General features: G+C 41.9%; 1 protein-coding gene across 1 annotated transcript in view; it reads right to left on the minus strand.

The window, feature by feature from the left end:
* PXDNL (peroxidasin like) overlaps positions 1–18,530 on the minus strand; it is a 304,433-nt gene that overhangs the window by 134,001 nt on the left and 151,902 nt on the right. The window contains 2 exon segments of the mRNA XM_050941930.1: positions 3,366–3,437; positions 4,996–5,067. Coding sequence (XP_050797887.1) covers positions 3,366–3,437; positions 4,996–5,067 — 144 coding nt within the window.

The following is an 18,530-nucleotide window of genomic DNA, read 5'->3' on the forward strand; positions in this document are numbered from 1 at the left end:
GTGATCCAAGTAACTATAGGCCTGTTAGTTTGACATCTGTAGTATGTAAAGTCTTGGAAAAAATTTTGAAGGAGAAAGTAGTTAAGGACACTGAGGTCAATGGTAATTGGGACAAAGTACAACATGGCTTTACTAAAGGTAGATCATGCCAAACCAACCTGATCTCCTTCTTTGAGAAGGTGACAGACTATTTAGACAAAGGAAATGCAGTAGACATAATTTACCTCGATTTCAGTAGGCATTTGACATGGTTCCACATGGGGAATTAGTCAAATTGAAAAAGATGGGGATCAATATGAAAATTGAAAGGTGGATAAGGAACTGGTTAAAGGGGAGACTACAACGGGTCGTACTGAAGGGTGAACTGTCAGGCTGGAAGGAGGTTACTAGTGGAGTTCCTCAAGGATCGGTTCTGGGACCAATCTTATTTAACCTTTTTATTACTGACCTTGGCACAAAAAGCGGGAATGTGCTAATAAAGTTCGCGGATGATACGAAGCTGGGGGGTATTGCTAACACAGAGAAGGACTGGGATATCATACAGGAAGATCTGGATGACCTTGTAAACTGGAGTAATAGTAATAGGATGAAATTTAATAGTGAAAAGTGCAAGGTCATGCACTTAGGGATTAATAATAAGAACTTTAGATATAGATTGGGGACGCATCAGTTGGAAGCAACAGAGGAGGAGAAGGACCTTGGGGTATTGGTAGATCACAGGATAACTATGCGCCGCCAATGTGATATGGCTGTTAAAAAAGCTAATGCGGTTTTAGGATGCATCAGGCGAGGTATTTCCAGCAAAGATAAGGAGGTGTTAGTACCGTTATATAAGGGGCTGGTGAGACCCCACCTGGAATACTGTGTGCAGTTCTGGTCTCCCATGTTTAAGAAGGATGAATTCAAACTGAAACAGGTTCAGAGACGGGCTACTAGGATGATCCGAGGAATGGAAAACCTGCCTTATGAAAGGAGACTCAAAGAGCTTGGCTTGTTTAGCCTAGCCAAAAGAAGACTGAGGGGGGATATGCTTGCTCTTTATAAATATATCAGAGGGATTAATATTAGAGAGGGAGAGGAATTATTTAAGCTTAGTACCAATGTAGATACAAGAACGAATGGGTATAAACTGGACACTAGGAAGTTTAGACTTGAAATTAGACGAAGGTTTCTAACCATTAGAGGAGTGAAGTTCTGGAACAGCCTTCCAAGGGGAGTAGTGGGGGCAAAAGACATATCTGGCTTTAAGATTAAGCTTGATAAGTTTATGGAAGGGATGGTATGACAGGAGAGCCTAATTTTGGCAACTGATCTTTGATTATCGCCAGATAAGTATGCCCAGTGGTTGGTGATGGGATGTTGGATGGGATGGGATCTGAGTTACTGCAGAGAATTCTTTTCTGAGTGCTGGCTGGTGAGTCTTGCCCACATGCTCAGGGTTTAGCTGATCGCCATATTTGGGGTCGGGAAGGAATTTTCCTCCAGGGCAGATTGGCAGATGCCCTGGAAGTTTTTCGCCTTCCCCTGCAGCGTGGGGCATGGGTTACTTGCTGGTGGATTTTCTGCAGCTTGAGGTCTTCAAACCACAATTTGAAGACTTCAATAACTCAGGCATAGGTTAGGGGTTTGTTATAAAAGTGGATGGGTAGGGTTCTGTGGCCTGCTTTGTGCAGGAGGTCGGACTAGATGATCACATTGGTCCCTTCTGACCCTAGAATCTATGAATCTATATTGACAGGAGAATAGGCCCCTATGAAGGTATTAGTAATACTAAGTTATATGAATCCTCAATTTTTTGTTTTTTGTGATAGCAGCATCACACACCTAGAGCACATTGGAGGGCCATATGGTGTTGGCGTTTTCTTTTCCTTCTTGTTCTTATGTTCCTAGCTTTTGGTAAGGAGCAAGCAAAGGAGCAAAGCTGTTTTTTACTTCTGTAAACTTTAAGGGTATGTCTATACTGCAATTAAAGACCCATGGCTGGCTCGTGACAGCTGACTTGGGCTTGTGGGGCTCAGACTAAGAGTCTGTTTAATGGCCACGTTGACGCCCAGGCTCGGGCTGGAACCCATACTCTAGGATCTTGTGTGGTGGCAGGGTCCAGCGCTTGGGTGGCAGCCTGAGCCAGAACACCTACACCACAATTAAACAGGCATGCAGCCCGAGTCCTGAAAGCCCATGTCGGCTGGCACGGGCCAGCCACGGGTGTGTGATTGTGGTGTAGACATACCCTCACGGTTTCAAGGATAAAGATTAAGATAGTAAAGTTGTGAATGTTTTCTCTTTGGCCATGATTCAGCAAACTGCTTTGACAACTACTGAATTTTAAACCCATCTTAAAGTCCATCATCACTTACTTAACTTGAAGCATCTACTTGTTCACTGGGACTTAAAGACATTCGATTTTAAGCATGTGCTGAAATACTTTACTGAATAGGGATGGACCTAAGCATGTACTTCAGTGCTTTGGTGAACTGGGCCCAATTTGCCAGTTCAAATAAATCCTTACGGCCTGGAGACTTCTTAGAGCCTTGAGCCCAGTCTTGGTGCCATGGAAATAGGTGGCAAAATTCCTACCAAATTCAAGGTGGGAGAGGATTGAGCCCCTCAAGCAGGTATTTCCACATCTGGTTTTGGAGACATCATGGCTTAGTAGCAACACTTGAGGAACAAAGAGCAAAATTATGGGGTTAAATTTAAGTTTCGAAGTCCTACACCTGTAGCTTGCTAACTGATCATGAGATGTGAAAAGGAAGAGGAGCATGTGCAACAAGAAAGGAACACGTGAGGCTCCTTAAACTTTAATCAATGTTTATTAGTTATGGAAAATTCTCTCTGTAAGAAAAAATGTGTCCATTTGCTGACCAAATAGGACATGGAAGAACAGAACGCATCATATTTGCAGGCATATAAAATTAAATGGACTATTTGGTTCTCATGTCTATAAACAGGCCATCCATTTCTATTAAATGAGAGTCACCAAATTCTGTTCTGATTTAGTCTTAATTTCCCTTATTCCATATTCAGTAGCTGCTATCACATTCCTTCCCTTCTCCTCATTTGCCTTCCTCTTCATTTCTCATTCCTCAGCCTTGTTCTCCCTTCCCCCGCCTTTTCTTTCAGCCTTGTGTCTTATGGAATTTCTTCTAATTTCTGTTCAAATTTCACTTCTTATGAAACATTAGAACAAACACAGTACATTATGTCACTTTCTCTATCCCATGGTGAAAAGCATGCCAAAAACACCATCAGAAAGCTATGGTCTTCATTTAACTAACCTAATTAAAAACTTTTCTTCACAGTTCACACAGTTTTGCAGTAGAAAACGAGTACCATTATTTACATAATTGTTTTCCAAAACTTACAGCCTCTTTATTGAATCCAGATGAGAAAAACTTCCAGCTGGGATCTTAGACAACTTATTGTCATGCAGAAATCTGAGGAACAGAAGATATGCCTTAATAATTGACAGAGTCCTTTACAGAATTAGATATTAATATATTACAAAGAACATGGCTCTGCACTGTATGTTTTAAAATCTGACAATAAAAAAGTTGCATAATATTAACAAATTAGTAAAGTTGTCATTTATAAAAGCTAAGGCTAAGGGGTGGAGAGGGTTATTATTTAACCACAGTTTACTAATAAATATTGATTATATTTCTTTCAGATGACAAAAACAAAATCTGAGTCATTTATGGCTAATGGCCTTTGTTTCCCCACAAGCATAGGGGTCTCCTGATCATTTCTATTTAAGGTCTTCTCTACACTGAGGATTTCTCCGGATTAGTGCCATCACTAAGCGATGTAGCCACTCCAGTGAAAACTCCTGACAAAGCAACTATTTGAACTGGTTGCATTTAGCTCTGCTTGAAAGTAGCATAATCACGACTGGAGGAAATTGTGACATTGTCAGCTATGTCGGCTACTACACGCCACTGTCGGCGGTATGTAGAGAATATGTAGCCACAGAGAAAATCAGGCTACGTTCACACTGTAGTGTATAGCTGCACGTCAGTGAAAAGCTCAGGCAGGGGGAAAGCAAGGAGTGGGGGGAAAGCTTCAGCAGCTTTCCCTATAAGAGCTTTTCCATCCCTGACAGAGTTTGCCTGCAGTGGGGAAGGCTTCAGTAGTGGTGAGCAGCTGCACTCTTTCCCTTTGGCGGGGAAGGCATCTAGCAGTAGGGAGATGGCAGAGCCTTTCCACATTGATGGAGTCTCTCTCCAATTCCTCCCCGCTACTAGAGTCTTTTCCTGCAGTGGGGAAAGGTTCTAGCAGCTGGGAGGCAGCGGGACACGACATGGCTAAATGCAGCAGTGTAGATAGGAGAGCACGACTTGGGTGAGCAGAGAGCCATGTAGGTTACATCCTTTAGGCCATGTCTATGTTCTACTCACCTAAGTCACATCTCACTGTCATCACTGCGACTTAAACCCATGCTAGGGGAGCTACCGGACTACATACTTTACAAGCCACCAACAGAAAAGTGCTGTGTAGACATAGCCTTTGCCTATTCACACTATGGGTTTGCAGCTTTGAGAGGGGTCTGGCAACTGATGGCTGTAACTTAGGTAAATTTCCAGAGGAGATGAGGCCTTAAATGAGTCACATTTAAAGGTATCATGCCAACAGATTTTGTTACAAAATCCTTCCGAGTTTTGATTGAAATAATGTCTTTTGTTACCTGAAAGAAATCTAAACTCACTTTCAGAGAGATCTAAAGTCGATTCACTGAAAATGACAACTTGGGATTGTCTACAGCCATACAATTCAAATTTGAAAGAGTTCTTCTTGGTTGGAGGGTTTGTGAAGGAAATCTGCATTACAATATCTTGCTCTCTTACTAGGATGACTATTACAGAATTTCCTCTACTTTTCAGCACTTCTGTAGATAAAAGGGCACAGAATTTATTTAGGTCAGTCAGATTTTGAATAATGAAGACAAATCAAGAACACAGAACAAATGAAAAAAAAGTTTGCCCAACCAGCACTTACAATCCTTCTAATTTTGAGAGGTCTCTGAAGGTTTCTGGCTTGACTGTTTCTATTTGATTGAAGTTAATATACCTGTGGAAAGACCATAAATATCGTTATCTTTTCTGGACATTGTGAAGCAATTGGATGGAAAGGAAATCAATGGCATTGACTGAAGATACTGAAAGCACCCAACAAATGGACAGAACACAATCTTTAATCAGGAAATCCATGTATTTTTAACAATCCTTTTCCCTGCTGTTCACAGTGCCAGTTAAGAACCCACTGATACAGAAGAGGTGAAGCTGATGTCTACCAGCAGGTAGTGGCCCCAAGCCATCACTGTCTAACTGAGCAGAAGAATGCCTGCTGAACTTATTATACCATTTAATGAAACTCATTAACATTTGCTTGCATAATAATTTGGGCTAAACATCAGAAAGAGGATGTGTAACAAGTGGCCAAACACAGTAACATTCGCATTAAGGATATAGAATCTATGAAAAGAGAGTTCTTACTCTGTGCAGTAACAGAAGTTCTTCAAGATGAGTGGACCCTATGTATACTCCACTGTGAGTGCACGGGAGCTCCATGAGTCTGAAGCTGGAAGAGCATTGCTAGCAGTGTCTGTAAGTCTGCTCCTGCACCCTTCTCCTCCTTGTACTCCGAGCCAAAGGCCTAAGGGCAGTGTGGACCACCTACCTCCTGTTCCTTCCCTACCGTGAATCAGATGTTAGGATCTGAAGCAGGGCAGGTAGTGGAATACAGATAGGGACCACACATCTCAAAGAACTCTAGTTGCTGTATAAGGTAAGTAACTTCTCTTTCTTCTTCAAGTGCTAGTCCTTATATGTATTACATTGTGGGTGATTGCCAAGCAGTGCTTATTGAGGAGAAGGTTTTGAGGACCCCTGTGATACTTCTGAGAGGAGTACGACTGTACTTAGACAGACATCATCTTCAGAAGCAGCAAAGAGTCCTGTGGCATGCATCCAATGAAGTGGGTATTCACCCACGAAAGCTCATGCTCCAATACGTCTGTTAGTCTATAAGGTGCCACAGGACTCTCTGCTGCTTTTACAGATCCAGACTAACACAGCTACCCCTCTGATACTTGACATCATCTCAGAAGCATCCACTAAGGCACAATGTCTTGATAAGACATTCACTGAACCCCACAGCCGCTTTACAGATTTCAACAATAGGAATGTCTTGAAATGAAGGCTACAGAGGTGGTCTGGGCTCCAGTAGAGTGACCTCTCAGACCTTGTGGTGCAGGGATGTTTATCAACTTCTAACCCAGCAGAATCCACCCCAAAATTCACTCGGAAGGTCTTTGTGAGGAGACTGTTTCCACTCTCATCCATTCCGTGAATGATATAAAACAGTGCAGGTGATTTTCTAAATGGCCTTATTCTTTGCAGGTAGAATGCCCCAGCTCAATGGGCATTTGTGGAATGAGGCCAACTGTTTTCATTAGCAGTATGTGGTTTTTGGAAGAATGGAGGTAGGTGGCTTGTCCAATGTAGATGGAAATCCAAGATCAGTTTAGGCATAAATTTAGGATGTAGCCTCAGAGCATTCGTATCCTTGTGAAAGACTGTATATGGCAGATCTGCCCTGAGGGCTCCCTGTTCACCACCCTTATAGCTAAGGTGAAGGCAATTAGAATGGTGACTTTCATGGATAAAAGGGATAAGGACCAAGAAGCCAAGGGTTCAAATGGAGGTCTTGTTAGTGCTAAGAGGACAAAATTCAGGTCTCACATCGGAGTGCACCTACTCACAGGAGGAAAGGTTCTAACCAGGCCTTTCAAAAAAAGTACTGTTACAGGATGGGTAAAGATAGAGTAGTTATCAGAACATCAGTACGGCCATACGGGGTCAGACTAATGGTCCATCTAGCCCAGTATTCTGTCTTCCAACAGTGGCCAATGCCAGATGTCCCAGAGGGAATGAACAGAACAGGTAATCATCAAGTGATCCTTTCCCTGTTAGTGACAGGCACTGGTAGCTACCACATGAACCTGTAGTGAACTAAGTGAGACACCATTGGTATTTAAGGAGAGAAAATATTCTAAAAAAAGTCAGCATGTCAGAGTCCTCTGTGGTTATCTGATAACTGAGAAGTATTTCCACTTGGCTATGTACAATTTTCTAGTGGACTCTTTTATACTATTATTAAATATGACCTGAACTGCCCCGAGCATGCATTTTCTAAGTTTGATAACATGGTGCAGAAGCAGACTTCAAGGCACTGCTAGCAATACTAAATAGGGAAAAATTGATGACTTGCGGTGCTCCAGGTAAGCTGCTACTACTGATAGCATGAAGGATACCTACAAGTATACTGTTGCAAGGCCAAAGGAGAGTACCCTATATTGGTGGTGGTGCCTGTCCATGGAGAACCTCAGAAACCTTCTGCGTGAGGGGTGGAGGTCTATGTGGAGTAGGCATCCTTCATCTCAAAAGCTGAGAACCAATTGTCTCTGTTCAGTGAGGAAATTATTGATGTCAGTCTGACCATCCTAAACCTCAGCTATCAGATAAAGACATGGAGCTGTCTGAGGTCTAAGATGGGTCTCCATCCTCCCTTCCTTTTTCGATGAGAAATTTTCAGTAAAATGTTGAAAAGGACCTGCTCTATGGATGCCTGAAGGAGGAAGTTCACCTCTTCAATGACCATCCTCTCCTGAGAGTGGTCCCTCAAGAGGGACAGGGAAGGGTTGTTGTTTTTTTTTTGGGGGGGGGGGGGAGAAGAAGGAAGAGGAATACTATAATACAGCTGGAGTGTATGATGGGTTCCAAAGAGGATGGAGCTAGTCTGTTCTCAATGGTAGCAGATTAGAGAACAAGGAGTGATGGTCTCAAGTTGCAGTAGGGAAGGTCTAGGTTGGATATTAAGGAAAACTATTATACTAGGAGGGTGGTGAAGCACTGGAATGGGTTACCTAGGGAGGTGGTGGAATCTCCATCCCTAGAGATTTTTAAGGCCAGCTTGACAAAGCCCTGGCTGGGATGATTTAGATGGAGTTGGTCCTGCTTTGAGCAGGGGGTTGGACTATATGACCTCCTGAGGTCTCTTCCAACCCTGATCTTCTATGAGTTTACATCAAGAATCCAGCTGTTATCACCCACCAAGTTTGGGCAAAGTGGGCCAGTTGACTCCCAAATTGGGTCTTGGGGCTCATGATTGATGGATGCGGCATTTGGAGTGGTTTACAGCTCTTGAAAGTACCATCAAAAATATTTTTTAGCAGGAGGTTGAGATTGGAAGAAGGGGAAGCATTGTGTTCCCTGCTCCAGCTTTTGTCACTTTCATGGGAGTTCATATGCCCTTTGGTGGTAGAAGGGTTGAGGCTTGTATGACTGGGGTCTGTGGTACTTCCTCCTTGGTGCTAGAATGCAGATCCTCAGTTAGTAGAGGGTCGCCCTTGAATCCCCCAGTCAGTGTACAGATTCATCTGTTTTCTTCCTGAACATGTTGTTCCCTTCAAAAGACATATCCTTCACTGTAGATTATACGTCCCTGGAGTATCATGAGGAATGAAGACAGGATGCTCAATGCCTGAAAATAGCCATTGCCCTTGAAACAACAGCTGTTTCTGCTGCATCAGAGGCTTGGAAGGATGATCTGGCAATGAATTTACCCTCCTCAATCAGAGCCAGAAATGTGATCTGCGCTCTTGTGAGGGTTTGTCCATCTATTCCATTAACTTAGAGCAATTTACAAAAATTGCATTTTGAGGTTAACGCTTGGCAATTGGCTATATGAAAAGGGTGATTGAAGTGAAAACTTTCCTGCCCAATAGGTCTAGATGTTTAGCATTCTTATCTAACAGAGTGGATCTTGTAAAATAAAAATTCTGCTACCTTGGCTGGCATGTAGTATTTCTTTTCAGTCCTCTTAGAGGCATAAATGGCTGGTATATGCCAGATGACCTTAGCAAGCCCCATTAATTAGAAGGCAGCATAAACCTTCTAGGCCTTTCACTACGTAGAATGTCCAAGGACTTGTGAGAAGTCTCTTGTACCTCCTGCAGAGAAATCTGGAGAGTATCAGCAACCTTCCTTAATAGGTCCTGGAACTGCCTGTAATAATCAAGCAGAGAAGATGAGGTGGTTAAGGGGTGACTTGATTAGTGTCTGTAAGTATCTACATGGAGAACAAATATTTGATAATGTGCTCTTCAGTCTAGCACAGAATGGTATAACATGATCCAGTGACTGGAAGTTGAAGCTAGACAAATTCAGACAGAAAATAAGGTGTCAATTTTTAACAGTGACAGTAAATCACCATTGAGCATGGGTAGTGGTGGATTCTACATAACTGACCATTTTTTAAGTCAAGACTGGAGGTTGTTTTCTAAAAGATCATTTCTACAAATTATATCTCTGGCCTGTATTACACAGGAAGTCGGACTAGATCACAATAGTCCGTTCTTGCCCTGGAAATTATGAATTATTTACATACACATATACAATCACAGGTTGCAAATTTCTAACATTTGCCCTATACCATGTCAAGAAACTGTCCATATAAGTAAATGTATTTGAAGCTCTCAGACTGGGTCATTGCTTATTAAAATGGTCCAGCTGACATTGTTACACATTTCTGGCACCTGCAATCATGTTTTTGAGTTACCATAAGATGCTCTCAGGCAGGAAGAGTTATCTTACCCTCAGAAAAGTTATTCAATACATCAAAAGCAAACTGCCCTTCTTCTAAATCAACACTCTGACCTGATGACATGCTCTCTTTGGTGGTGAAACAAATAAGAGCTTGTGCACTTGATCTCCTCAACAATGATAAATTGTTACTCCAGAAAGAAAACCTAGCCAGAGAAGATATATATTCCCAAGCCAATATATATACCTGCATGCAAAAGGTGAAACGAATTATTCTTAAGTACATTTTGTTTACAGTAGAAAATAAATGCTTTTTGAGATTTTAGGTGCTTTTTTTATTCATTATCAGAGGAAAATAGGTTAAGTCCCAGTACATCAGGTTCTGAATAAAGAGCATACTCTGCCTGAGGTAGATTTGGAGTTCTGCTGCATATTATTGTTTGGCTAGAGCCCACCATGAATCCCGCCTGTAAATCCTGCTCCAAGAAACTTTTGATTGCCACCTGGGGATTTCTACCTCTCAGAGAACTAGGCACAGCTTTGATCACAGCTGCCAGTGCACTAACATTGTTTTCTCTAAGCCTGTAACTACCATTTTATGTTATAATTCATTTCTGGACTTCAGCCACATAGAGCTTCAAGGAGAACTATCAGCCACTAATAGGCTAGCTTACAGAAATTGAAGGAGAAAACAGAATTATTTTTCCCATTCAGTGAGTGTGCAGCTGTTTAAAATCATTGGCTTCTAAGCAAGTTGCATACATCATAGAAAAACAGAAAACTCGCAGGAGTGTGGAAATACCAGTATTAAGGTTTAAAGGACAAAGACTTAAAATTGTGTTTGTGGAGGAAAAATTTAGGGACACATCAAATCAGTTGTGGGGGCTGAAGGTGGAATTCAGAACACACATGCATACTCTGCACAGGTCTTAAATTCCATATTCCAAAATATACTTGTGCAAATGTCCAGTATACTCCTTTGCAAATGTAAACCTGCTGCTACTATTGTCGGTCATATGTATCATAGCAGTGCTTAGGGGCAAGCCAAGAATGGGCCCCATTGTGCTAGGCATCACACAAACATATAATGAGAGAGAGTCCCTGCCCTGAAGAGGTTATACCCTATATAGACGAGACAGGTGAAGGGAAAGGGAAAGAACAAAAGCAGAGTGAACAGCATGAGGGATGCAAGTATCATACTAGAGGTACGAGTATGTCCCTTGTTTTATTCTTGGAATCCTTTCAAGGGGGTTATGTTAGGAGGAGATTTAGCTAAACAGAAATACAAAGGAAAGAAGGGGAAGGAGGAGTGAGAGAGGAAGGAATGAGCAGTGAAGAATTGGAGCAAACAGACAATCAACGCAGGGGAGAGAACGTCCAGAGCAACAACTGCAGGAAGCACTGTGATGACATCATGTGTGTCCATTGGTACCTGCTTGAACTGCTTTCTGCAGCTGCTCTGTCAGATCAATCTCTTGCTGGCTCCTCCTTGCTCTCTCTTTTCCAAGGGCCCAATGGCTAGGGGAAAGGGGCACCCCATGAGTCCCAGCACTACTAGAGGGAGTGGTCACTGACACAGTTCTCGGCTCTCAGTTGTGAGGGAAATGGCGGCCCCAGCTGACCCCCCATTTTACCCTATTTACTCCCAGAGCAACAGCATCTGCTTGAAAGATTTTCTGCATGTTGTGCTGGCTTCAGTCCCCAGCTGGCTTCTCCTTGCTTTTATCATTATCTGTTCTCCTTTTTGAGGCCTACTTCCCAATTATAAACCCTACAACTGATTCATTTGAAGCCAGTGACATTACACTCAATTTCTCTACGTTAACAATTTTACTACTTAGCAGGATGCTACAGGCTGCCAACACACTGAGCAATATCTGAACATTGATCAACTGATGCAAATTTTCCAGACTCAATTGCCTGTTGAGCCTCCACCCAGATTTAGGCATTTCTGACAAAGTGAATTCCCAATAGCCAGATGAAGTTAGGCATGGTTAAAAATGAAGGTATTTATTTAATTAAAGTATTTTCAATGTAGTGCAGGTTTTGTATAAGTGATAGATAAGGCTCAAAATTTCTGAAGTTTATTAAAAGATTTTTGCTCTGGCAATCAGTCAATAGCTCTTTAGTGAACAGGTTAAGCAGTTCTTGCTTTTTTTCCCAAGATTGGTAGTACTGCAAGTATACAGGGAGCTCAATCCTGAAATGTCCCAAGTGCCACCTGCAAGGTCCTAAGTGACCACAGTCCCGAGGAAAGTCAATGGGTCTGAAAGGCCAAATTCTCTGAAATGCATTCAAGTGATACAAAATGACGCTGAAATGGCTAAAATTGCTAGATGAGAATTACTCTTGTGAAGGGGAACTTTTCCCTTGTGTACAGATGGCAGAGGTGATGGCACTGCCTCTTATGACAGCTATAATCCCCTCCTCCTAGTATAAGGAGGTGGAGGCAGGAGGTTCTGAGGTATTCTAGGGCCAGGACATGGATGGGTCAGGGTGGAGAGGAAGTGTTGTGCAGCAGAACTGTAATTTGTTCTAGGACTGTGTGGCTCTGAATCAAGGAGCCACAATCAGCTCCCAAAGGCCACCACTCTCTACCATGCCCAAGCGCAGCTCAGATATAGTGGAAAATTGGAACCAAAGACTTCAGCACCTTATAGGATGTGGGCCAGTATTTCTACTGCTAGTCCAAGCTGAAAATAAAACGTACAGACTTCCTGCACATATTTTTTTGAACATTAACCAATATTTATGAACCAAGATTTTTTTTTTAAGAAAACAAGGGGGAAAAACATCTAGGTACCTACATAAAAAGTAGCCACATTTTCAGTGCAACTAATTTTATGGAAGATATGGGAGCTCAGCCCCTTCTGTACTCAGGCCAGTTATATAGGGGCCTGAATATGAATGAAAGGTGGGATTTTCAATAGCATTCAGCAGAGGGCTAACTCCTCTCCCATTAAAGTCAATGGGAATTTCACCATTGAATTTCAATGGGAAGCGAGATAGACCAATGCTGAGCACTTATAAAAAGTCCACCCTTGGTGTCCAACTTTCAAACTTTTGGCTGTGGTACACAACCATAGACCTAGCCACCATAAGCACAGGCATGGAAACTATCTTCACCCTCCTTCAGGAGCTTACAATGGTGCCTGCCTTTGTACTGCTGCAGGAGGGGCCTGACCCAGGGGAACTGGTGAATATTCAACGTGGAAAGAAGGGGACAAGATTTGAAGCATTCACACAATGGGATCTGAGCCTTATATGCAAAGAAACTCTTCACCACAGGTGCTTCCAGGGCCTGGGCACATAGGTGCTGGAGGAGAAGAATTCATGCTTCTGCAACTACACAGAGACACAGACAGTTCTCCTCCACAGGCCATCGGGCTGCATTAGGGAGGTTTAAGAGATCACGCGGGGAGTCAGGGGATCCAAATTCTGTTCCTGGATATGCCATAAAACTTGCTGTGGAACCTTGAGTGAATCACTTAATCTCTCTGTGCTTCAGGTCCCTGTGAAACGGAGATGATAGTTAAAAGACATTTGAGGCCGAATCCACAAATGCTTCTGAGGTGCTCAGACACTATAGTAATAAACAACACCTAAAAAAATCTACAAAGAATAAACAAAATACAGTGGAGTTTTGAGGATGCACTAGCAGCCACTGAGTAGCATCCTACTGCCCCCAGTTTTGGGAGAAGATTACTCCATGTATACAGCAATTCCCATCACACACACCGTTGTCTTGGGATGGGCGTTAGACACAAGATTTAGACCTTACTCCACCCTCTAGAAGCCAGTTTCAGTAGCAGCAAATGTGCAACGCAACTGAGCACAGAGGCGGCTCCATTGGTGTATATACACCCTCCATTCATAAAAATAAACAAAAAAATGAATACCCACACGCTAGTCATTCAAATCAAGATGCATGCTATGTTCTAATTTCATGAAGAAATGAGAGGGACAAGTGAAGGCAGTATAAGGTTCTTTGATTTTCAAAGTGTAAAGTTAAATTCCCCTTAATAGTAAGCTTAACGTGTATTAGGCCACTGGGCCGACAAATTGGTGTTCAAGTGTTATTCTGTGAGTTTGTTGGCTCCCTGCCCTCCCTGACAAGATAAATGCATCATGTATAAATACTCTCTCTCCATAATATATTTTAGCAGGTGCTTAGAGACATCTGCTACAGTTAAGGTTGCAATAGTCTTTCTACCATAATCCTCCTGATTTCACATGTTCATAGCTGTCTGAAATGCTCATCTTTTCAGCAAAAGCTTTTCATGCTTTATCTGTTCTCTTGATTTTGTTTTGTTTTATTATTATTTATTTGTATTGCAGTAGCTCCTCAAGGCCCTCAACAAGACTGATGCCTCATTTTGCTAGGCCCTCTAGATACCGATAGTGAAAGACAGTTCTTGCCCTTCCACAGAGCTTAATTTCTAAACCGATAAGATAGATGTATGGTGGAACAGGAAACTGAGCTAATGGAGAGCTGCAGTGACTAGCCCAAGGAAACACATCAGGTTGGTGGTAGCATTAGGATTAGAACTCCTCCTAACTCCCAGTCTTATTCCAATTTTCATTTTGTTTTTAAAAGTTGTACGTGAGGAAAGAATAATGCATATTTCCCATGTCAAAAATATCCTAATCACACTTTATAGATGTAAATATAATACAATTTCTATCATCAATAAAATTTCACATCACAAAACACCCACTGTATATGCGTATCCATAGGATTCATCTTCTATCGACAACACAAGCAACCATCTTCCAAATCCATTGTGTGGCCTTTGCACTTGAACCATCTTGGTGCTTGAATATTACAAATCAAGTGTAATGAGCAGGTATCTGTTTGGCTTTTTCTGCTCAGGGACAATCATGGTACTTGGCCAGGCAGAAAAGCTTTAGAAGCAAGAGCTTATGAAATTCCCAAACCATAGCAAGGGCACTGACTTCCTGCCTAAAAGCCAAGGACAAGGAGCCTAGCAGAGTCCATCAAGTCACACAAGCTTCATCGTGGAAGATCCAAGCCTGAGGAGCCAAGCACAGTTCATTGGTATAACTCGGACATAGGTTAGGGGTTTGTTATAGAAGTGGATGGGTAGGGTTCTGTGGCCTGCTTTGTGCAGGAGGTCAGACTAGATGATCATAATGGTCCCTTCTGACCTTAAAGTCTATGAGTCTTTCCCTCTAAAGTGTGGTGTTTTCAGACTATAAACAAAATGTACGTAAGAATAATTTATTTCACCTTTTGCATGCAGGTATGTAGATTGGCTTGGGAATATATATCTTCTCTGGCTAGGTTTTGTTTCTGGAGTAAGACAGTTTATCATTTAAAGCATCAAAGAGTCCTGTGGCACCTTATAGACTAACAGACGTATTGGAGCATGAGCTTTCGTGGGTGAATACCCACTTCGTCGGATGCAGTTTGTCATTGTTGAGGAGATCAAGTGCACGAGATCTTATTTGTTCAACCACCAAAGAAAGCATGACACCAGGTCACTGTGCTCAAGACCACATCCCTCACCACATAAGATGTGGGAAAAAACACTGTATTCTATTTTATTGAGAAATCGTATATGATTACATAATTAAGAATTGTATTCAAATGTTCATGCTTATCTTAAGTTTTAATAAGACATTTATTGCCTCTGGGGCAGAGTTAAACCTGCACATGCAATGTTTAATTTTTGCAAGTTCTGACCACTGAATCCTCAAGACTGTGAGCAAGCAAACACTTGTGCACATAATTAACTTTGTCAAAAAAGTTCCTCCTCTACCTTGGTGGGTCCTGCGCTTATTGGCGGATTTGCTCGCCTCACAGATTTACCATGTGGGTCGGGAAACAGCCCAGAGACCTTCCCCTCTGGTAGAAATCACAGTCCAGGTCAATTCCTCCTGTGTTGGATCAGGAGTTGGGAGGTTTGAGGGGAACCCGGGCCTGCCCTCTACTCCGGGTTCCAGCCCAGGGCCCTGCGGACTATAGCTGTCTAGAGTGCCTCCTGGTACAGCTGTGACAGCTACAACTCCCTGGGCTATTTCCTCATGGCCTCCTCCCAACACTTTCTTTAGGTCCTGTGATGAGGATTTCTGCTGGTGCTTGATAATGCTTGCACTCCTCAGTCTTCCAGTAATATGTCTTCTTACTCTCAGCTCTTCATGCCTCTTGCTCCCAGCTCCTCACATGCATGCCACAAACTGAAGTGAGGTCCTTTTTAAACTCAGGTGCCCAGCCTGTCCTAACTGATTCTAGCAGTTTCTTCATTGGCTCCAGGTGCCTTAATTATCCTGCCTGTCTTAACTGGTTCTAGCATTGATTACTCTAGTGCAGCCCCTCCTCTGGTCACTCAGGGAACAGAAAACTACTCATCCAGTGACCGTATATTTGCCCTCTACCAGACTCCTGTACCGCACTGGTCTGGGTCTGTCACACTTTACACAAGTGAACAGTCCCACAGAAGTCTCCGTTCTATTGACTTGAACTCAATGAAACAACTTATTGGCATAAGGATAAGCATAAGCCAAGTGTCCAGGATGCAACCCTACCTTTAAACCCTGAAGATTGCATTAATAGAGTTTTGCATGTAATATGATCTATTGTAAAGAAAATGTCTGATTTACACAGTCTGTTCTGAATACACATTGTACACTGTTTCAGATATAGTGTATACGTAGGTGCATATGTGTGGGGCAATATGCTAGGGACACTTACAAAAGAAATCCATGAAAAATTCTAGATGCTGAAAAATAGTACACAGCTGCTTTCAAATTAAGAAGTATTTTCCTTTATACTGAGAGCTGCAGAAGTTTGTAAGCAGTTAAGACAGCAAATATGTAGTCCAGGTTCTCAAAATATTAAGCCACAGGGAGATCTAACTTATTCACAATAACAGTAAACTTGTTATTTCTGAAACAGTGATGAAAATCATTGCTGGCTTACTATTCTGTAACATACCGCTGATTAAAAAAAGGATGTTGTTTCATATGTTATTGTGCACCATACATTTTGACATAAGTTTTTGTTTTAATTATTAATATTTATTTTTAAAGTCATGGTTTCCTATAAATGATCAAGTTGTACATCTTCAAATTAACAACATAGAGAGAGATGTAAGATTAATTACAGCTCTTAACTCCAGATTATGGATCTCAATAGGTTGTCAATAATATATAAGAGCAAATAGAGAAAGTAATTTTTGTTGTATTTAGTTGGTTTGGGGATGGGGGGAATGCTGGGTTGCTATTTTCCTTTCTTTTGATCACTTTCTGAATTCAGAGGTAACCTAATGTTGCTTTTGATTAGTGTTCACTGAAAGTTATGAATTGTTTTCCCATTCATTTCTTCTATGACTACAGGTACATTCTAGCCTAATAAAGGGTACATAGCTTAATTTGTATGTCATCTGCATGAGTCACTTCAGTGTGATACAGTACATAGCAATAGAGATTAATAGAATACATGGTACTTCTATAGCGCCTTTCAACTGGAGATCTCAACATACTGCTCAAATATTAGTTACCTCTCTTATAGGTGACAGAGCTTAAGTCTTATTATAGTGATTTTACCTATAGGAAAGTAAAGTATCTGAAATTTACATGATTTACTTTAATACTGCAAATCAGGAGCCCTGGATTCCCAACCCCCTTCTGTAACCACATTAGAAACTATAGTTTCTATTCTGTCTTTTTCCCCCCATTATTTTACTGACCCTAATCAGTTGTCCTGGTTTACATGGACAAAAAAACAAAAACTTGTGTTTCTGGAAAGAAACTCTGGATAAAAGGCAGTCAATGTTTCAAAAAAAGGTGTGTGTGTGTGAGAGGGGGGGAGATATATATTTGATTGTATCCCTCTCCCTTCTCTCATGTGTCACTGGTCAGACCTCAAACTCTTCCGCACAAGAAGAGTATCTTCTTAGGTATTTCTAGAATGCCTAGCTCAGTGGGTCCTCGATCCTACATAATACTACTAATATTCAGATATTAACAGTGATACAATAGGGCTCACTGAAATACTGGTATCTGAGTTTTACAATGATAGCAGATGATACTCTCCCACCCCACACAATGTCTCTCTCTCTCATACACACACACACACACTCTCCTTCTATGACCCAGAAGGAGACTCTTTCTTAGAGACTTTAATATCCTTCCCTCACTTCTTCCCTGTAACATCCTATGGGGGCCAACCATTCCTTCTTTAGTTAATCAACACCACTACCAGGTTGTCCAGAAGGTGACTAGAGAGTGAGAGAAGTGTATGTATGGCTTCCTTGGTTAGTGAGGAAAAAATGGCTTCAGTCTGGCTTGCAGTCTAAGCTTTCTATATACAAGTCTGTAGTCAGGAAGGGTGGAGGGAGCGAAGGGAAAGAAAACCTCCTCTTCACAGATTACTGCAAAGGTGTTTGGCTGTGGGAAAAATGGTGTCTGTCCCTTGGAACACAGGTATTATCCCTTCAGAATAGAGCTACCCTTAGTTCAGCTGAAGAATGGCTACACTGCAGTCACAGGTGTGATTAAAGCTAGGGTGGGTATGCCTACATGAGCTGGAAGTGAGCTAGTGCGGCTAAAAACAACAGTGAAGCAGCAGTGGTACTTAGCCTGGGTCTCACAGCCACTGTGTCTTCAGTGCTATTTTCAGTTGTGCTAGCTAAAGTAAAGCTAGCACGCAGATGCCTACATGAGCTGCACTCACACCTCCCGTTGTACTCTATTCAGACCCTAAGAGGGCACCATTTGGTCCAAAAATGGTTACTTTTAATAATAAAATTTCTCTTTGGCTGTTAAACTACTATTACAGCAGAATGGCAACTTATTTACAGTCAGCTGTGTTAATGCTCTGCACTGTTAGTATCGCAAACAAAGTCACTTTTTAGGAAAATGCATTTGTTAAAAATAATATTAAATATATTTCAAAGTTCGTTC

This window comes from Gopherus flavomarginatus, chromosome 2 (assembly GCF_025201925.1).
Source record: "Gopherus flavomarginatus isolate rGopFla2 chromosome 2, rGopFla2.mat.asm, whole genome shotgun sequence".
Taxonomy (NCBI): Eukaryota; Metazoa; Chordata; order Testudines; family Testudinidae; genus Gopherus; species Gopherus flavomarginatus.